At 33.0% G+C, this 23,367-nt stretch overlaps 1 protein-coding gene across 1 annotated transcript in view; it reads right to left on the bottom strand.

Annotated features, from left to right (window-relative positions):
- The window catches only part of LOC111045140, a 192,677-nt gene that overhangs the window by 156,380 nt on the left and 12,930 nt on the right, over positions 1-23,367 (bottom strand). Inside the window, exons 3-6 of the mRNA XM_039442087.1 lie at positions 20,011-20,072; positions 7,766-7,783; positions 4,690-4,749; positions 488-577 (exon numbers count right to left, since the gene is read on the bottom strand). Of these exons, the coding sequence (XP_039298021.1) occupies positions 488-577; positions 4,690-4,749; positions 7,766-7,783; positions 20,011-20,072 (230 nt within the window). The remainder of the gene's footprint in view (positions 1-487; positions 578-4,689; positions 4,750-7,765; positions 7,784-20,010; positions 20,073-23,367) is intronic.

Genomic DNA, 23,367 nt, shown 5'->3' with positions numbered 1-23,367 from the left:
TATAACGACTATTTTTCTTTTAATCTTGAACATTAATAAGACTATCAACTTGAATAATACGTACATGAAAATGGACTTGGAACATCGGTGGAGAGATAATCTATAAATACTACAGCTTAAAATCAAACTGAAATAAAGAGTTAATCCCGGAATGACAGTGTAAATCCGATCTGAGGGCATTCTTGATTTTTCAACCGATCTTTTTTTTCTAAAAGTACAATGACAACAATTAGATACAGTAATACAATCTTAATGTCAAGAATTCTAATAAATAATAATTAAGAATTTAAAATAAGAGCATTTTGCATGAACTACTTCTTGGTGAGAGAAGCATTTGAAAAAAATAGCTGAATTGAATTGAACAGCTGATTGTATGCGAGAAACCATTTTTTTGTTCTGAGTTCTGGCACACATTCTCTTAATTCAACTTATTCATATTTTGAATCGATTAAAGTTTGGAATGCCGAATTATAATTTTTGTACTGACCAGGTGTTCTCCAGAGAGCACTTCCAACAATGAGATGAGATTGTGTCCATCTTGAAGATCGAGAAAAAGATCGTTGACATGTCTGTTGGCCTGAAAAATTAAATAAGATTTACTAGTATGCTTACAAAATATAGTAAATCAAAGAAGAAAATCACTGGCTAGTATGAATCATAACACACAAAACATACAAATATATTACACACAGTAATAAATAGAGTAATTGAAAATGGCTATAATATTAGCGGAAACGTTTTTAATTTATAAAACATCGAAAAAGGGTACATGAGGTTTTTTATTTAACTTCAATAATTGTAGTATTCCTATAAGGAAAAGTGAGTATTACAAATAACATTACACGCAAAGTATCATCTGTATAGGAAGAAAAATTCAACTAACTAATTCAGATGAAATTTCATATTTCTCTTATCATATAACAGTATAATTTCTCCAAAATAGATAGGTACTGGTTTCAATCGTGAAAAAAGACAAAAGACATAATCTTATTCCGAATTAGTTGTTGATCCACGTTTGGTTGGGGATATTTTTAGGTTGAGTTTGTTCTCACTCTCCAAATCATTTTGATATTTTGTCCATGCATGAATTAATTAACAAATAAAAAATACATTGAATAGTACCGGTAGAGCAGCAATCCACTGTTTTCCATAAGGAAACATTGCCTACAATGAATAACGATTTTTTTCACTGTGTTAAACGTAATTTATCAATTTTAATTATTGCAGTAGTCATGAAAGCCCATGTCAAATGAATATTCCAGCTTGAACTAAATGGAAGCGATAACCGTTAAAGGATGAAATCATGACTGAAGTGAAGCATGCTTTGGCAGAAGTTTGGCATTGTTTTGAACACGTAATTTGCATGGACAATTGTCAACTTTGGTTTTGCAAATGTGGCTAAGTTGCACGCTCTTGTGATAAGTTGTACTTGAGCACTAGCACTGCGCTGTCCCAATTACTCAACGGGAAGCTCATCATACATCACTACTGGACAAACTCTGCATCACGTTATTCATTATTTATGGTCTTCTTAATCAAACTTCAATAATGGACTGAGAGTCGAGACTGGATCCAACACTGCTTCAAACTATAAAGCTGATAAGTGAGAGTCTATTCATCTCGACAATCATAAAAAATAAGTGCTAGAATCATAATCATCTCGACAATCATAAAAATAAGTGCTAGTGTCTCCGATAGGCACATCCGACTATAAACACAATAATGGAGGTCCAGAAAGATCCGATGAATTTCGAATACAGTAATTTATTACTTGAGAGATAACATTGAACTTACTCCCCCTCGCACAAGCAAACTATTCATTCAAAGGAATAGACATTCAGTCAGGACATGCTGATATTTTTCAGTTCTCTAGTTTTTACAAAAAACTAGAAAACACACAAGCTATGTGTCGCTTTTATGATTCCTCCGAATATTTATTATATTTCTGATAATTGAGAAAATCTTATATCAATCAATACAATTATTATTACTTATCTTTGATTTATCTCCATTTTCTCATAATAAGATGTCATTGGCTTATTTAGCAAAATGACACCATTTCTATCTTGGTGAATTGAGGAAACTTCTTACCAGCGATGTCATGCAAAGTATTATTGCTTAATTTATTATTATTATTTGAATTAGATGATCTAATTCTTCATCAAGTTCTTTATGTTAGGAGATCTTTGATATCAATTCATAAATAGTCCAGAAATAAATCAATATTAATACATTTTGATGGTGTGTTAATCATTTGTGATGTAAATAACCATTTTTTATTTTGAATTATTGGAATGATATATTATTACTTTTCTAAAAATGGATTATAATTTGGATAAAATACAGTTATTCTTTAAAAGACTAAGGGCTTAAACACACACTTCGATTTTTGTTCGTATGATATTTTGCCGACTTATGAATTCTATCAGATTAAACGGAACTTGACAAACATATGTTTGAAATCATCTGTTTAATCTAATAGAATTTATAAGGACGGCAAAAAACCGTAGAACAAGAATCGATGTGTGTGTAGCTAGCCTAAGGTTTTTTAGCTAAATAATCATTTGAAAATCTCAAACTTCTATGATAGATTAAAATTGTCCATCAGTCACCTGACCTTTGAGTGAGAGACTAGTTCTTTAATACCAGTACACTACAATTCAATTAATACACGATTTGGATGTCCTTGTACACTAAAATTCCCGTATTCTAGAAATACTATATCGTGTATTGTATACTAAATCCTATCAATGAACTCATGCCAGGAATTGTAAAAAAGTCTGCATTCATTGTGCAAACGAGTGAGGTAAAAATAGAGGTTTGGCATTCATGAATGAGTTGTTACGTCTATATAAAAATCGCAGCCATTCAAATAACCTTGAACTTATGGGCTGATAATTTAGTAGAGCTTTAATGGGGGTTGCAAAATAAGGTACATCTAGGTGAATGAGATGCATCAGGTATATGGCTTCTTTATAAATAGGTATATGGTGTTATAGTATACGGTAACTGCTTCCAGTAATTGTGTGTGCTGGCTGACTTGTATAATAGGTCAGTGCTGTCTAACCTCAACTTACCCAGTAGCTACTTTGCCAAGTAGAGAGAATGCGTGGGCGACTAATATTAGAATTAGTAATTCAGAAATGTTCCCAACCAGACAGCTATTCTTTCGTATAGGCAGCAAACAATTTGTAACTGTACTCATTCAAGATTTATGATCAGGCCTTTGTGATAACGTATAAATATTGTGGTAGGAATGAGAGTCTGCAATATAATTACGTATTCTGATCAGTTGTCTTCTGACAAAACGAGGAAAGCCACAATATATCTATCATATCATGAATTTATTTATTCAGCACAGCAGTAGACATGTGTCACTGCCTACAAGAGTTCTCAGAAAGAACTGGAAATAATTTTAGCAATCACAAGAGATACTAGGATACAGCTTGAATCTATATCTAATACAAAAATACAATGAACAAACTGTATTCCACACAAATATCGTCCAAAATTATATTTTCATTACGAACTGCTATGATAAATTTCTACTTCAAATGAGCAGAAAACGTATTTCGATCAACAAAATCATTAAAAGTTCTATAAAGGGCCATCATTTACAACCCCTATTATTATTACTTCTTTATAACAAGTCTTCTGATTAACCATATTAACTTCATTTTCCTAGTTTTTAACTAATTTTCTTGCTTCGCCCTTGAAGTCCTGCATCTTTCAATTAATCATCTATGTATTTGATTACATACTTGAACGTTCTTGAAATGGATGGTGTTTGCTTATTATTTACTTCTTTAGTATCTAGTAAAAATATTTCTATACTATGTTCCACGATAAGCACTTATCTATTCATCGATCAATCTTTCAACTAAATTTGGGTTCGAGAAACTAATGGGATAAAATTTAAAATCAAGATACTAGGGTTCTACACAACTAACAAAGTAGAAAAATGAAAAGACCAAAGTATTCGTCATTATCAAACTACTATACTGGATAATTACATAAGATGTATTGCGAAAATTCTCATTCAAAACACTAAGCGAGAATTGTATTGGTTAGTTTGCTGGAGCTTCATCTAAAGTGAGGTGTAATTATTGAGAATAAACTATACGAACTTGCAAATACAGAAATCTTCATTTCAAAACATAATGGTGCGAAACGAAGATACCTGTAATGTATAGAGAAAATCATATGTTGATTGAAACGTTCCTGTGGATTTAGAATAAATAGTTCAGTTCTTGATCTGGCCTAATGACATCAAGTTAATTAGCGTATTTTCCTGTATTCAAGTAAATACAAATCCCAAATACTTAAATACAAGAAAATACATAATTAACTTGATCAATAACTATTTATTCTAAATCCATAACAACGTTCCAATTAACATATGATTTTCTCAATACATTACAATACTGATCCTAATTAATGTTTACAAAAGCGCTAACTAAGGTTGTAATCAAAATCAAAGCAAATTACAGTGAAAACACACACAGAAATTTGATATAACAAAGGAAAATAATGAGACAACAAGCAGCATGATATAGTTCAACGTAAAACTCTACAACATGAAAGAAGGTAGAACAATGTTTGAACTGGGAATGGAAAGACAACACAAAACATGAAATCAACAAAATAAAATAAGACAACACGAAACTAGAAGGAATTGTCATAACTTACGACATGTGGGCAACAGGAACCGCTGCCTGAGTCCACACACACATGAAGACACGTATAGGTCTGAAACAAGAACGATACTGCGCTACTGACTATGATGGTGAAGATAGGGAAATAGAAGGTCTACATTCTCCACTTCATAATTATAATAGAGGGATTTGAGATGTCTAAATTCTACAATCAAGGGGGAAGAAAGCAAGTTTGAATCAACCAAAAGTAGTTAAACAATTGGATAAATTTGTGAAATTGTTTTTAAATTGGGATACCATTGGTTAGAGAGATGCCACACAATTTCAAATTATTCTAGTGGAATATTTAAAAGGTTTGTATTGAATACATTTTGAAAGAACAAACCTAAGTTCCTAAAGTGAGAAATTGTAGATTGGTATTGTATTAGGAAATGTTTATATGAAAAATGAAACAGTTAACATAAACCCAACAAAGATCTGTTTTCATTTAGAAATAATAATTATATTATTATGTTTTGCGTTCATTTGAGAAAACCTCAAATACGGTGTCACCGTTATCTTCGCAGAAAGAATCAGTCAAATTACACAGATAAGCGAGGGAGGCCGCTTGCCGGTGGATCGGAACCCAAATCAGTTCTCACATAACATGTTGAGGTTCATTATCATCATCAGTTACATCATTCGACAATTTTAATATGAGTAGTGTACTTATAAGTTTAAAGTTAATTTCTACTTTATTAATGATACATTATAATATAGTGTCAAATTAACCTTTTAGAAGTAGTATCTTTAAATTGTTAGTTATAGGTATCTATGATAGGATGTTTTGTATTTGTCTTTTTTACTGATATAAACAATAATACTTGAAACTTGGAATAAAATGTAGATTCACCTCTCATCATCATTTATTTATTTACTCATCATCCCTCCCATTGGCCACGCACAAGCACATGGTTCATAAGAGCATCATCCTCAGTAAAACACGTCCTTTGCATAAGTTTTTTATAATGTTTATGAAAACGTGATCCAACATAATCTATGTAACTCATTCTAATCTACCGATACTCGACAGAGACTTCCATGCTAGAGTATGATTCACTTTAAACTATCAGCACTGGTTGATTGAGAAACATAGGTGTTATTTATAAGGAATGCTGACAGTATGAATGAAATCCTACTATAGAGATAGCAGATAGTGATAGGTGTATTACTTAAAATTAGTTGGATATAAATATAACTGTGACGTAACGGTGCAGCCAATACATGAAAGATTTTAAATATGCCCAGCAAAAAATATTCGGAAACACTTTTTGTCTGACAAACTACGTTATATGCCTGTATGGTCTCGTAGATGTGAGACTGGCTTTGAAGCCTAATGTCTAAAAATGTTACGAGTAACACATATTTGAAACAACTACTCAGGCTCAACTCACACTTACGCGAATCAAGTCGAGAAGAGACTGCGATTCTAGTCTCTTCTCGACGCAGCATGTGTTTTCAAATGGCAAAATTCAGACCAGTCGACTCTAGTCTCCGCTACCTCGCGACTGTGAGACTGAGTCGAGTGTCGAGCGTCAACTCGACATGTTGGTCGAACCTCGACTTGAGTTGCATAGTAACATTTTTTAATAAAGGTGAGATTGATGAAAGTGATGTTTCATCAATTTAGATGAAACAATAATAATAATTGAAATTAAAATAGTTTCAACAAAGTAAGGTTAGAAATGGAGTAGAATGGAACTGAAGTAGCGACAATGCGCGAAAAAGTCGTAAGGTCGAGAGACTAGAGTCTCCTCGACTAGAGTCGTACCATTTTAGTCGGGCCAGTGTGATTTGAGCTTAAGAAAACACTCATATTTCGAAGATTTTGGAAAATTGGAGCTTGAAAGTACGTTTAGCAATTTCTGTGGGGAAATTCAGGACAATACAGTAAAGGAGCAGTATGTGTCATGTGGTTTGTAGTACTAGAGGGAGAGAGTAAAAAATATTGATTTCGAACTAGAGCCCCAGATCAGTTTCTTGAACTGCAGCCAAGTATAGTAGCTGGTGAAACAGCGTTTCATTACAAAAAGCTAACGCTTGTATTAATGAAATTTAAATAATTCAGAGCTTTATTCTCGCATGAGGTATATTGTATAAATTTAGAAAACTCTTGTAGGATCTTTTAAATCCTACCCTATAAACGATGGATAAGAACCCCATTCAAATCGTCTTAGCATTTGTGGATGATTACCATGATATTTATGAAAAATAATACAGTTCCTTATGAAATCAAATCAGTACCGTAGAGAAGTATGTGAATAAAAAAAAAACTTGGAAAATTGTTGAAGAGAAGATAATTTGAAAATCTTTCAGTGAAATTGATCTTAGATCATTCCAAAAATTTACAAAATATATTTTCACATATTTTAGGCAAAACGGTGGATGAAATTATTATTGACTACTAGAATATTATTTTGAATCATCTACATGTACTATGGAGAATAAAAATAAACTTTCTTATCGAATGATTTTTGAAAATATTTTGAAATACAAAAATATAGATAGCATGCTATATAAAATGAGTTACAGTACTCTAATAACAGGCTTTGAAGGTGATTATTTATTAATAGGCTACTTTGACACGTTCGAAAATAACACGACATTCACATATAGGTTCTCAAATACCCGGTTGTAAATATGTAAATGCAGTGGAGGTTCTGCATTTTTTATCGGTGCAAATTATTGGAGCTGTTTTCTGATGATCGATTATTTCTGATTTGTAAATGCATAACTTTATATTTTCAAAAATGTTCACAAATCGTGGGAATTACTTTCGAATTCATTTGTAAAATTCACTGTCTTAAGCTGTATTCCAGTTTAATACTCTGTCATTCGAGCATATCATTGATTCCCATTATCAATGTGAAAAATCATTAATTGATAATTAAAAAGGAAACTACTCACACAGATTTTCGTTTGAGATTGAAGTTAACCCCCTTGATAGAGGGAATTGAGAAAATATCTAAACTAAGTACCAGTTTTAAAAAAGTCTCAACTAATCTTGTGAGGGGAATTTGTAAAATTGACATCAATAAATAGTTTGATTGACATTGATTGATTCAACATACCTTGACATACTTCCAATGCTTCGTTTCAGAAATGGCAGCGTTAAAAAAAGAAACAAAATACTATTAAATGTTTACAATTATTTCAAGATTTCAAATGAAAGGTCAGAGTGTCTTCTACAACAAAAAGTGTTTCTATTTATAGCGTTGAAATTGAATTTTAATATATATTTACTGTGATATATCAATAAAATGTGGAGATAATTCAATAGAAAACAGGTGAAAAATAAGTATAGAACATATAAAAAGAAATGACAGAGAAATAAAAGTTGCAGAGTTTTCCTGTCCATTTGATATTTCGTTTACATCGTGAAAATATTTGTCGCAAAGTAAAATTTCTAACTTGATGAATTTTGTTTAAATAGACGAATGATAAATCAGTCCTACTCAAGTAATTTGCGAGTAGGTTTATCAAATTCTGGCTTTCTAACGATTAAGAATTTATCCCTAGAAGTTATAGAAGGCATTGGGAGTATAATAAAAGAAGGTACAGTTCAGACACATCTACCTATGTTCTATGGAGATCTGGTGAAGTTAAGTGGCAAAGAGGGAAAAATTACAGAGATTTTTGCAAATTTTGTTGAAGCATAAGACCCAGAGAAGAAGTGGAGTGAATAGCAAGATGTCACAAGAGACAATGTAAGTAAATGAGAAACACAAAAACAAAGAGACAATGTAAATAATTCACAATCTAGTTCATAAACTAGTAAGAGAATATTGAAGATAGTAATCAATTGAAGGAGAAAGATAGACAAGGAGAACAATAATTATGGTTGCAAAACATAAAATGAAATCGATAATCCGTGGCTTTCGAACATAATTACTCCCAAAGTTTTCAGCACTCTATATTTCATCGTCAATTTAAATGATTTCTGTATTTTTATAAATCAATAGCTCCCTGAATTTCTAGGACTCGGCATTTCATATCAAACTAGTATTAGTTAATAATTCTCCAATATAAATTATAATCTACTGAGATTATTGAGTGGTGAATGAGCTTTAATATCCGTACTCATTTCTCATTACTTACTTACTCCACTCTCTTCAATAGAAATCCTATCATTTTTCTGAAATGAAAATTAGTGTAGGAGCTTCAGCCAACTAGAACCGCTACTGCTACTCAAAACTTCATAAATTCAAGTTCACATACCAGACACTACCTTAAAAGAATAATTGAGAAGTCGTGAGTCGTCCTTTCTCGAGAATATAACTTCTCTTTCAACAACAGTAAATGCTTGGATTTTGGTTGAAAGTGTGTTGCTCCAAGCTACTGTACAGTAACCGGTTAAAAGATGAAAAGATAATTGGAGTGATGGAAGTGAATTATCCAATTAACAGAATGTACTAGTGGCCTTCAGTGAAATGGATAGGGTCAAAGTTCAGCACAGGCAAAGACACTCGTTGATCACAGTTAATTTTCATATTGTCTTTCAATGTAACAGTTGAGGTGTTCCTGAACACTGTTTTACAACTCTGTTTTGATGCAGCCAACTAACTCTCACTGGTGAATGGATGGTAGGTGTCAAGGGCCTTATTCAATGATTAAGGAAAATGTTAATTCAGTGAGTGGCACTGTACTTACAAGAGCTTATCATACGAAGTTTAATTTGATGCTTCACATAGTTCAAGAGCAGATAAAGAATATAATTCAATTGACATCATGATAGCAGGTATGATCATTACAATTATATCATACCAGAGATAAAGGAAGAAAGAAGAAGAGTAAGGAAAAAAGGAGATAAAGTACTGAATTATCTCTGATCATACTGAGCATAACCCAATATTATCATACTGTTCGTATACTTCATTCTCCAAGTTTTGAAATTCACTTTACAATAATTTTAAAAACTGTCAAAAATGAGTAATTATTATTTTTGGAGATGATGAACAAGATGGATTTATTTTATTTCAATTTGGAATTAATTATTTCACAATAATAGTCTAGATTTAGACAAATAAGCATTTTCATGATAGAAATGGAGCGTTTTTCATAATAATAACTACTAACCAAAATTACTCCATTTTATCTTCACCTATTTTTATTTTCTGGGTTTCAATTATCGTTCCTTTATATTTTATATTTATGATAATTTATTTTTCAACTTGCCGTAATCTTTCCCTTCCCTGATTTCTTTTCCTTCATTTCGTCTATGATATATCACTGCATATTATAAAACGCAGTAAAAATACATAAAAATATATTTTAATTTTATATTTTAAATATATTATAATATGGAATTTGAAATGGAAAAACTTTGGAAAACAAATTATCAGTTTTAAAAAACACCAATTATCGTCCCTTTAGAGTTCTGCACAATTTAAAGCGAGTAAGTTTTGCTTATTGAACAAAAATGCCAATCTTATGTATTCAATTTACTATACGACTATCGTGGTCTCAGTCAAGGCTAAAAATAGAAAAAGAGTAACGCGAAATATCTACTTCGTAACTAACGTAATTGCAAGAGATAGCAAGTTCTTGGAGTACGATTAGTATTGCTTTTCAACACTATATCAATGAGTCATGATATCTTAAAAAAGATTTGTCTCAGAAGTTCCGTATATGACCTTATAGTTTCTGACCTTCAAAAATTAGTTGTACAGTGAGTTACTAAGTTATTATTTGATGATTATACCTAGGTTTATATAAATTTAAAAAAAAAATCATTCAAGACGTGAGCCTGAACTCAGTACATTGGAGGAATATGTTATTATACGATTGCATTTATTTTCGTGTGAAGCTGAAAAGTATTCATATATATGTAGGAGATCAAACACCACTCATTCATTTGCCATCACTTTCCCTCAGAAAATCCTGGAGAAAAATTAAAATTACTTGTACTTGTTCAATTGAAGCCAAAGAGAGAAGAATAGGGGTATTCACGATCTTTGAGGTAGCCAGCTAAGTCTAGTTATTTGCTATTTGAATCAGTTGCTACATTTTATTATAATGTACTACTAAAGCATTGACTTAGCAATAATAACAGTGTAGCTGGTTAACACAAGAGCGTGAATACCCCTTATGTAACACGCTATACGTATACTCTTGCGTCTAGCAATATAGCAATATACTAAGCAAGTTTAGAAAAGGTATGCAATTGTATTTCGATTATAGGTATGTACTGTATAAGGATTTCAAAAACAATATTGCAATATACGATCAAAATGTTACCAGTTCTCAGGAGTTTGACGAATCGAAAATGGCTGTTATGAGAGTATTATTGTTTTGTTATCAATAGTACCTCCCCATATGGAACTCCTCTATATGGTCAATGAGATTATCCTCACGGGCGGTTAAGACTAGCGAAACTAGCCTAATTGGTGAAAATTTACCTGAAAAAGTTTCTGATAGAATGTCAGGTAGATATTGATAGATTATCAGCCTATCTCTCAGTAAATATTTCATTAGCCTATAATGAACTCGTATTTACTCTATAGTCTATACTATCAGCAGTAAAAAATTTCAAAAAGCGATTGTGGGTTTTCTCGATTTAAAAGTTTTCAGTCAGTTCAAAATATTAGAATATTTATTAAAATATTGAATGAATTGGTGTAGATGTTATTTTCTTCAGACCATTTACTTCAAATTCAGAATTTTTTGAACCTGTTTTAGATTTGTAAATTTATTATTCGAAAATATGGAGCATAATCTACGTTTGGAGTGTTTGTCAGAATGGAAAAGGTGCAGATTTGGTAACTATTGTGATATTCCTAAGGTGTCATTATACATGATTGAATAAATAAATAAATAAAATGAATCCAAGGCCTGAATGATCATACTGTTCCACTTGAATGCTCTCTCATTATTTTTCATCACAGCTAATGTAGTCTGAAAAACAACATCGACAAAGTGATATATGTGGCTACACAACAAAACAGCCAAAAAATTAACATGATCTCATGCACACTTGAGCAGACTAGCCCGGATTTCCTTATAGACAGTCTACAGCGTAATAACAGATATATGAACGGTAAAAATACAACATTAACGAATACCTCGCAATAAATAACCGAACAACAATTAAATAAAAAAATCATGTATCAGGGAATGCGAGTGATCTCAACAAACTTATTATGGAACTAAATGTATGTAGCTAGGCGAAGTTGGGTTGGTGAAAACCTGTTTCGGCTCTCCAAAGAACCCGCGTCATAAAATCATGAAGTCATCACAATAACTCTACATCACTAACCAAACAGAGGTGCGGCCCTTTACAGCTAAATAGTGGGTTCCTAGCTTATCTCAGCCAATAGTCGACCATCTTTCGTCACTGCAGTCGTAATCTCCACCAAAAATATGCCCAACTTTCTGTCCTTTGTACTTGAAGCCTACACTTGTAGCAGGAAACCTAGCTGATTACATACTACAACACAAAAAGCACTACTACGTCATATTTATCATATCCATTCACTTAGATCTGTTTCATCAAAACTCGTTAAATAAAATATTGATAAACTTGTTAATTAGTTCGAAAAATTATAAATCATCTGACACGATATTTGCACGACAAATCAACAGAGCTTCAATCAAAGTTTACGAGCACGAAAGTTTGAAGTACGAGAGAACGCATGCGATCATGTCAAGGAGGATCATGATATGATCAAAATCAGGAATGATTCCTCAATGATTGCAAGAATCAAGCGTGTGTGACGATAGGTGATAAATTTCACCCGGACGAACTTCAACTGAGCTTGAAATTATTTAGTTCTTCAAATAAGAAAATTCATCAATGTTGCACAATTTAAAGAATATTCGCCAATCACCTTTTGTAACACCGATTTACTAAAATTGATCCGTGGTCTAGTGGATAGAGTGCTTGCGTAGCAGCATAGAGATCCCGGGTTCGAACCCACTCACAACCAAAAGTTTTTTAACCAGATCACTCCCGTGTTATCGGATGGACACGTTAATTGTCGGTCCCGGCTGAAGTATGACAGTCGTAAGGCCCATTGACGGCTCAAATTATATATTCAGGCGGTGGGACCTTCCCGCAAGGGACTCCCCACCAACAAAAGCCATACGAATTTACTTTTTACTAAAATTGAATTTCAATAGAAAGCAAGCTACTCATGTAAGTAACTGAAGTGTCTTATGGTAAATGGGTAACTAAGCGATCTGATGGAAAGCCCCTCACCGATTCTGTTGGTGGATGAAAATTTCAACGCCTGCTAAGAGATCCATCACGAGAAAATACACTTCAGTTGCTTGGCACAAGTCCACGCCCATAAAGCTTTCTCATTGGCTGATCAGCATTTCGTCTAATCTTGTCAAATGATAAAATTTAAATATCCAGCTTCTTTTCTGTTATCACTAAACTAGGGATCGATTCACAGTGCCGTTTTTAAGTGAATCTCAGCTTGAACTGGATAAAATTGATGAGAAGTTTAGCTTCCTCTAATTCAATTCAATTTTTCAATTTCAATTCAATTTATTAAAAACACACAAAAAACAAGACAAAACAAAATTACAAAGATTACGAAACAAATAAAACACGATAAAATGTTACAAATATAAAAAACCATGGGCTTAGTGTTTGGGTGTGTTGGAGAAGAGAAAAAAAAGAGAGGAAGATACCTAGCCAACTATGGTTTCCCATGTAATAGGCAGGCAAAGAAGAGAAGAGAAGTAATGAGGAAAAAAGGAAGGGAGAAATGGGGGGAAGGAAGAAAAACAGAGGAATAGGTACTTGAAATAAAGGTAAGCGAGTCCACTGAAAAATGAAAAAAAACTAATGAAAAAAAAAAAAATGCTGGAGCAGAAATCTCGAGTCATATATCTAAATGGAAGAAGAAATTACTGTATGTCCAGTTTTTTATATCCAGTTTAATTTTTCCGCTGATCTTATTATCCATGAGAAAGTGATTTGGAATGAGGTCAGATGTAATGCGATTCATTTTTAGATTAGACCACCACCTGATTCAATTCAGTTTAGGCTTTTATTGTGCAGAAGACACTAACGAGTACCAATTCGAAAAACTATGAATGATGAGCATTCTTTTTAAAATAATTTTATCATAAAATAGAGAATTTATTTATTTATTTATGGAGACAACAGGTAACCCCTTATGTGTCTCCCTCACAGGGTTTTTGGTAGAGAGTTAGTGGGGAGGATATTTTTAATATTCTTCCCAAAGAATGGACATTGATATGTCCAAAGCTCCGCCAATTTATGTAGATGCATAACAATATGATTATTATCTATAGTTATTATATTACAAATTGCTTTTTCATATAATATACAGTTCAATAGCTATTTTCTTAGTCTATATTATGTAAATTCATCTATAACTTTGCTGTATTATAAGCTATTGTATACAAGTGTATAAGCCAGTATATATTGTAATCTACATAAATAAAGTACTCAAATCAAATCAAATCAAAATCACAAATAACAACAATACAAAATACGATGAATTCCAAAATAAACAAGAAAATAAATCAAATCATGACTTATTTGAACGTCGATCATGAATTATTACTGATTTCAACTTTTGGAATTAATTAAAAAAATATTGGATAACTCATTATTTTGAATCATTAATTCGTTTTATATTATCCAATTCATAACCTGGAGCCGTATGCCATAATTTTATTTCTAATTACGAAATGAAATTTATTGTGATATTATGACTAGTCATGTTCCTAAACTGATCTCTTGGTTTAACGTCTGGGGGATCCTTTGCAGCTATAAACTCAATACTTGATAGTTTTCTGTTCTGTTCTAAGCTGCAATGAGTCCCTGAATTGCACAGCAAGTTTAATCTCCGTGAAATTCTCACCTAAACTATTACAAACGAATTTATAAATTGGCTTTCTTGTATCTATGCAATAAATCGAAGCACAAAGCGACATTAAACTAAGTTAAAGCTAATGCATGTGTAACCACAAGCATGTTCTTTACGATGACAACAATGGAAGTTGAGGGGTGAGGGCAGTTAACTAGAGTTCAAGTGCTCAGTGTGTTATGGACCCTATAACAACGGCTTACAGTTGCGCAAGCATGTGAACACCGCCACGACTATAAACTCCATTCGTTTCTTGGATAATTTTTTATTTGCCTTTTTTCTGTGCCTTTAATGCCGCAAACATTATTTCTTAATGCCAACTTTCAAGGAATTTTAATGCTCGACCCAAGTTTTGCAGCAAGGTCACTCGCGCTGTGTGCGAATGAGTAGCTTGAAGCTTGAAGTAGGCCGGTGCGAACCGCGATGCGTTGTCAGGCAAGTGAGACACAATCTGAGCACATAACTCACTGATCAACTCTGCCTGGCGACATTTATTTGATTAGCTACTAGCAAATCAAAATCTCACATTCAAATTGTGAACTGAGAACAGACTAAACAAACTCAGCCTCTTTAGTATGTGTAGTGTGCATGGCTGTTGGCTGCACAGTGGAACCTCGTTAAGAACCCCAATAAAACGAATTTCAAGATGTAACGTCATACTACAACATTAGTCACACGGCAGCTAGTTTTCCCTTTGTCCCTTGTGAGTATTGGGAATTGACTGAAGTACATTACCAAAGAATCTCGACATGGTATAATAGAACAGAATTGAATAGAAACACATAAATGTTATATTGAAAATCGTCATAAGAAATCAAGAGGAGCATACCAGATTTATAAAAAATAAGCTTGAAGAAGGTAAAATTCAATTTGATAGTAAATAACAACATAAAAATTAAAATATTTATTAAGAAATGAGGCCTTTAACTAATGTTTTGAGTCGTAACTCCATTCCCAGAATTATTGAACCTATATTTTCTTTAGTTTATTAGTTATATCTTTTCTTTAGTATCAGAATGTTATCTACCTTGTTTTATATTTGATTGTATTTGCAAAAGTCATTTTTATTTTAATAAAATTATCTACTATTTTCAAGAGACAAAAATTTACTCAAGATCTTATCCAAAAGATTTCCATGAGCAAAAGTAGGTACGAGAATAAAATATATTAATATGTGGTCTGAATTCAAAGCGGATTCAAGAGGGCTCATGAGATAAGGATAACAATTAATTTTCTCTAGATTGATGTTTTCAATAGTTTCCTTGTCTACGTAATAAAATTAGTAGTGTAAAATTAGATGTCTACGTAATAAAAGAGTAGTGTAAAAAATTAGGAAATAGTATTCAATTGAAACCAATGATTTGGGACTTCTTTTTTGAAAATGAGAAGAGGGTTCTACACTTTCGGAAGCTAATTTAAATCATGAAGAACGCACAATAGAATCGTGGGTAAAACTTTTTAAACGATTATACGAGACTTATATCTCTTGTAAGAAAAGGGAATTCGCTGATCTCAAAATAGTGTAAGATTGCCGTATAAATGAGGAGGAATACAATCGTGGATCAAGATGTGTTACATAAAGGTTCCGAACAGTTTCTCAAACTGGGAAAGAAAATTGCATTCTAATAAAATGGCTGAGAGAAGAGTATTTGCACAAGGCACAAGGACATACTAGAGAAGAATGGAATCTTAGGCGATTTGTTGATGTGAGACTGCCGTGGAGACAATCAAATGAACAGCAAATAATCCTGGGAGGATATACAAATTAGGTTACACAATTCCTGTAATGAACTAAGCCCGCATTGAATAAAACTGATAGGACTTGGCAATTTATTAATGGCCTTACCAGATATATTTAGGAATATGCTTGGAGGTTGACACTAACGAGAGGGCAGAGAAGATGTTAACTGATGTAAACTCATGAACTACAAGTTGAAAACTCCAAGCTTTAATTCACATCCACATGGAAAAACATAAAAATCTAGATGAACTAGGAAGCAACTTGAAGTTAGTTCAATTTTTTATTGTTTTGAAACCCCAAAAAAAGAATTATTAATTGAAAATCAATTAGAAGAATTGAAGCCCCGAGTTTTTAGCCGATTATGACCATACATGGTTGAGCTCTGTCATTGGCCGAGACAAGACACGCCTACGGGTCTCCAAATAAGGGCATGAGAACCAATTAACAACAAAAAATAACTAAATTCCATCAAAGTAACTAACAAAACCAAATAGAAGAGATGAGTGAGAATAAAAGAATTACATACATTAAAGCCAGTTAACACGAAAATAAACTTGACATCAATATCTTCTGCACTTATATTTTTTAATTTTTTGGAATTCTCGTACTAAGTAATTTTAATATAATGTAATTCATCAATTTTCACACATATATTCCATTTGGATATGTTAGTTACTTAGTAATTCGTTATTAGTTATTTTTTAATAGTCCTCATGTCCATAGTTGGAAAGCCGTAGGCAGCTCGACCAATGACAGAGTCCAACTATGATTGGACAGCAGCTACCGGCATCACTCATAATCAGCTCGAGCAGCGATTCCTAATCTTTCTTCACTGCCCCTTAAGATGATTTATTTCAAATTGTACCCCCTAAAGCAGTTACCTTTTATATATATATAAAAAAAAATATTTGATACGAAAGTACCATCAATATAAGATTATGCAAACTTATTGTAAAACACCAGCTTTTCATAGTTTTCGCTTGTATTTTCACACTTTTACCATATGTACAAACTCACTTAAGTTGGTGAAATCATCTTTGATCGCAATTTAAATTTATCACAATGTACAGGACCTCCTACATTGAAATAGTTTTTGAGATCAGAGTTGATGATTATAAACAAGATTCAGCAATTAATATCAAGACTGATTCACCGGGATTACTTGAATCACAGCTTTCTACTATAGAAGGCAGTGGGAACGGAAAAGTGGCAACAATGCCTTACTATTATTTTCACTGACTTTAAAACGTGAATCTCATTATAGTGGATAATCAAGTCTGTTAAGCAGTTTCATTCATGAATTCCTCCCGAAAAATCCCTTTGCTTGCAATAATACTGGGGCATCAAGCCCAATGATAAAACTGAAACTGAAATTTCAACCAATAGCTTGGTAACCAATGAGGTACCAGAGATTTCCTACGCAGTTACGATCGGAAGAACCGTTTCTTGCAATAATTTATGCAACGTGTTGCGCACAATTTTGGCGTTGTCAAAATATAGATTGCATAATGCTTGTTTGCGTAGAGATAAAAGGTTACCAGTTGAAATTACCTATAGCCGTCCGTCAACTCGGAACGAGACCGCGATTTATTTTTAGATCGTTGACAACTTTACTCGCCGCGTTCAACCGCGTGGACAACTAAACGGTTTTGTCCTTGTTGTTTACGCGGTCGTCTTAATGCCTTTTAGGGAATCCGCGTCCTTTCAGCAGCAGTCGATTTCCGTACATGTGTAGCATTATTCAGAGCACGCATCCAACGACACGATGTTTGCCTGGCTCCTTAGTCCTTATAGAGAGACGGCGACGGACGCTGGACACAACTCTGTTATTTCTATTACAGATTACACGAATCGCGCTAAATGACAAACAGGCCTACTTGCAATTGGCAAGGCTGTCACTACTGACCCTCACTCCCGAAAACAGTTTCGGCTGCTGTTTTCACATAACTCACTCCACACGGAAATAATCAATATTCAACATCAAAGGTTTTGAAGCCGATTGAGTATGTATGGAGCACATATTGTTTGTTGAATGATTAGCAATGAATTATAAATGAGGATTAAAATACTCAGGATTGATTAAAAATACGAGGGAAATATAGAGTAAGGATGCCCTTCGAAGTTTAAATTCTTATCAACCAGAAGCGGAAAATCTTTGTCTAAAAAAGAGGTAAAAATTGATTGATTGCTTAAGGGCGGAGTTAGGACTCCAGGTCCTCTATGCCACACAACCCTTATGAATGATAGATTATGATATAAGTTTTGGTTCAACTGGTAGTGTAAAAATACATGTAAGCATAGACAATTATAAGTCGGAACAGGCCCACCCCTAATCTTTGATTGGAAGAGGAAGTAAATAAAAAGTAAATGTGATCAACACGTAAATATCAACTCAAATCCTAATTCATTTTCCTGGAGTGTGATACATGAATTAACATTCCAGTAAAGGATAGTTGTAGTTCAACAAAATATTTGCTCATTGCTATCATTTCGATATATAATATGGAAAATTGTTGTATTGTAATTACTGAAATTCTTGGTTTGAAACGTCTTCTTCATCAAGTGTTTCAATGTCCCACATCTGACATGTTTTGAAACTTGTCCCGTAGATAGAAATTACACAGGATATTTTTTAGTAAAATTTAGACAAAGTAATTATTGTGATTGAGATTTTATGGGTTTTTATAGTTTTTAATTTTATACTCAATAGGTCGATTCATTAGAAGCTAAAATCTAGTGACTAGGAACTAGTCGTTAGGTCTAGCTATTCTTAAAATTCAGTTGAATAATAAAGTACTAGTTTTCCAGGCAATTAGCTTGAAGTCTCTGTAGAATTATTAAGCAAATACTAGATCCATCAGTTGGTAAGATCTTACAGCTGACTCGAATCATAGACTAGGTAAACTGTTAGATCTGTGCTCGAATCCTAGCATTTGCTTGAAAATGACTTGAAATAAGAAATCGCTAGCTTTTTATTCATTCAATCGATCTAATAAATGAATAGCGAAAAAATTGCGGTAGTGAATAGAAAATTTGGGTTTGCAACTAAGGTAATGGAGATTTCTAAAGGACTTGTACAGAGATTTACTCATATTTGCTGGAGCCGTTCGTTCACGATAAAGTTTCCAACAAAAATCATAGGAAAGAGTTTGACTAACTCTGTCTAGTTAGATTACTTCAAAGTAATTTATGATTAATTTTATCGTGGGTTTGAATAACTTCAAGTATCTAGTTACGAGCTTTGAAGAAACTTAATTTAAAAGACTTGAGATATTGTCAAAAATCCACTTTTTGACAACGTTTCACAACATCAATATTCACTCTACAAACTTAATCAATTGAAGAAACTTATTTAATATCTGGAGCGATTTGAAGCAGATTCAATGTCTGATAAATACTTCAACTTTCATTTATGTGATTTAATCGTTAGAGAAGACTAGGTCTACAGTTTAGTGGCAATCAGTCACTCTAAGGACCACTAGGAATGTTCTGGGTAGTCTCGACTACCCAAAAATAAGGGAATGCGTGAAAGTAGCGAGCTGACGGACTTGACTAATCTTGAGTCATAGCTGACCATTGGAGTAACAGGTCTGCAAAGATGCAGCCAAAATAAGACAAATGTGCCTGTTATTACAGCATCGTTGATCATGACAAGTCCAAGTCACAAGGAAGTCGACTAAGCCGGACAACTAAGTAAAGAATAAGTAGAAGGAAGAGTGGAACTGACCTTTTTTAGGTGCTTGTTGACCCACTTAGTGAAGGTCTTCTTCTGGATGGCATCTCGTTCGTCTGTAACAATGGAAAAAACCACATCAGTCAACTGAATCACATCTCTGACAATCGAAATCACAAGTCTTTCAATATAAACAACCATACAACCATAAAGATTGGAAAATGTTTGATAGCTAAGTGGGACAACATTTTTTGAACTACATCATTGTCAATAGTTCTAGGAATCATGATCCATTACTCCTTCTCAATTGCTAGAGTGCTATCTAAATTTAGCAAATAATCAGGCTCAACATTTCCTTGTAATTCAATGACGCACAGCCTGAAAAGACCCTTAGTAGTAAGCAAATAATGCGAATTGAATGCAAAGGTTGTCAGATTGCGAAAATATTGTATTTACTATTACCGTTGTGATAATGTGCTTATAAAATGACAAGGGCATGAAAAACAATAAGTCTTTTTCCTTAATGTTTGAAATGACAAGATTACGTTTCATCCCATCAATAATATTGATGATAAAAGTAATAATTACAGATTAATCATTCCCAGCGAGGAAAATAATTTGCAATTACCATTATTTCAGTTTGACGATGATTTTATGTATTCATAAATAGTTGTGCAACATAATTGAAAAAGTTCAATTCTAATAAAGAATACAATCTCTGGACAATTCAAGAGAAATAACATTTTTACCAGATAAATCTAACTATGAGATGGTTTCTGTGCAATTGCTTTGCTATTGATTGCTGATTTCTAACTAAAAATGATAATAAACATCAATCTATAGGTGATGCAGTTCCACAATAAAAATTGAAAATTCAATAGGGAATTTTTTATTGGAATTGGAAATTCTACTTCTAATTAGAGATATAGGTACTACATTGATAAAGATATAAATTATAAAATTGAAGCTTAATAAAGGTGTTTATTTGGTACAGTATTTAGTACTAAGTAATAAATATTGATTCATGAAATAGTATTTCATGCAGTATTGAATTGCATAACAATATAAAAACCTTTAATTGGAGCTGGATAAGAAAAGCCGCCGATAATATGTACTAGCTTTACGGTGCACAATAAGATTTGTGTCACCGACTGGGCTAATTTTGATCGAAGAAGGTCACTACCAAAACCAACTTAAATAGAACACAGACTTTGCAAAAAGAATTATTTGCAATGCAACGGATGGGATGTTGACCCCAGTTTAGAAGCTGGCACCAGTCGTAGATTTCAGCTTGGTCTGACTGCTTGACATGAATAGAGAAGACGGAGACATAGAACAGGACATAGCTCACTGGTATGCTCATTCACATGGACTCAAAAAGAATTAATTTCCAAGTTGAACACTCTAAACGTTAAAAAACTAGCCACAAAACAAAACTGTATAAAACGTCGTTGTTAAATTTTTGGTTGTAGTCAGATAATAATATGAAAACAATTGATTGTTTAATTCAAGTTTAACACTTTACACTTTAATGAACACAATACAAAACTGTATAAAATGTTGTTGTTCTTGAAAAGATTCGGTCTGTAGTCAAATAACATGAAAACAATTGATGTATGATGTACAGTACTACGATATTCAGAATGATTTCACTGGTTTATTAATTTTTTCCCCAATAAAGGACGGAAAAATGCATTTACGCACAGATATAAGCTTAGCAAGCTAAACCCACCATTTGTGAAACTTTCTATCCCTGCGTTAAGAGCCCAGTCATTTAGGGGGCATTGGACATTATCGTGCGTTCCCGACATAACCATGCTCTCCAGATTTGGTGCATAACCACCAAACTTCTTGATGTTAATAAAACTAGATTCATGTGTATGTCTACTTCTACTATCTTATTCAGTAAAGTAATGTTCACACCAAAATCTGCAGCTGATAGAGGATCAATTAATCATGAAAATTGAAATAAATAATTTTACTAGTTCATAGAGGTGAATTTATATGATTTCTTCCTATCAGGTTTTATCAAGTACAACCTAACGGATTCACCCTCGATTTACAACCACCATTGAAAATTAAATTGATTATGAACTAAATATTGTTTGGAGAACTCAATATTCAAAGTTTTTGAAAAGATAAGAATTTAAATTACTTGAAAGCAATGTAAGTTTTTTGTTTTGGGGTGAGTTCGTTTTTTTTCTGAAAATATCTCCAGGTGAGAGGTGCTAAATTCAAGAACCATCATTGGATACTAGACTATTTCAAGATATGATTCACGTAATGAAGAAGGTATCACACACGCTATAGATGGTAACGCATTGAGAAGGAGTTCACTTTGGAGAGAGGGTTTGTTAAAACATGCTGGAGGGAAATGATAATTTATTATGATGATAGTATTAGCAGAAGTGAGGGGCTTCTTGACCCCACCCCTCTTGGCAGAAGCCTCACCGATTCCAGGGGTGAAAGGAACAAAGGTGAACGAAAACTTGGAAGGTTAACCCTCTTAGTTGAACAAACACCACGATGCTCTATTTATATAGAATGATCAAAGACTTTTTGGGTGTGGTCACAAAAATGTTCTAAATGCGATTGGATTCTCAAAAAAGGTGGAACAATAAATTGGTAGTTGACAAAACGTTGAAGAATAAGCCGAGTACAGTACTTATTAATGATACAACATTATTCATGATGTTCGCAGTTTTGCGATTCAATACTTTATTGAGTTTTTTTTATTTCATTCACCCCAATCAAAATTATTGAAATAGCTTATTTTTAATGAGTCCTTGACATTTCATCTGAAATGTGACGGTAATGCACCGATTTGAACGCTTCAGGGAACATAGGACTGTTCTACAATATTATTATTTAGCCCAAGTAAATCAAAATCCTCAAAAGATCAGACCTCAGTTGAGTTATGTTCCTCAACCGACTATTTTTGATTATTTGCAAGAATGATTCGTTTTCGTACAGTTCTTTTTGTAATAATGAATGTAGAGCATTATTCAAATAATCTTCCATTATTCTACTTTGAAATAAGATGAAAAAATCTCACTATCATCACTTGTAGTTTTGTGTTTTTGAGTGTTGTAAATATTGAAATTGGGATGTTTCAAAGAATTAACACTAAATATCAACTAAGATATCAAGATTTAGTTGCATTCAGTAAATTATTGAAGGACACACTGAAATTTTTTGAGCATGTTGATATGAAAAAGCTTTATATCTATAAACAAAGTGCAAGTCCAGACATGTGAGTCCCAGACAGACTTGAAAAAGTCATACAGTAATTCAATTAAGAACACATGGCATTCCATCCCAATTGCATAATGTACTGTAGTTCAATTGCACACGAGGGACAACTTGAAAAAGTTTCAGAAGTTATGATGACTGCTATCCAGATTGATATGA

This window comes from Nilaparvata lugens, chromosome X (genome assembly GCF_014356525.2).
Source record: "Nilaparvata lugens isolate BPH chromosome X, ASM1435652v1, whole genome shotgun sequence".
Classification (NCBI taxonomy): domain Eukaryota; kingdom Metazoa; phylum Arthropoda; class Insecta; order Hemiptera; family Delphacidae; genus Nilaparvata; species Nilaparvata lugens.
Note: the sequence above shows the minus strand (reverse complement) of the source record. Positions and strands in the feature narration are given on the sequence as shown.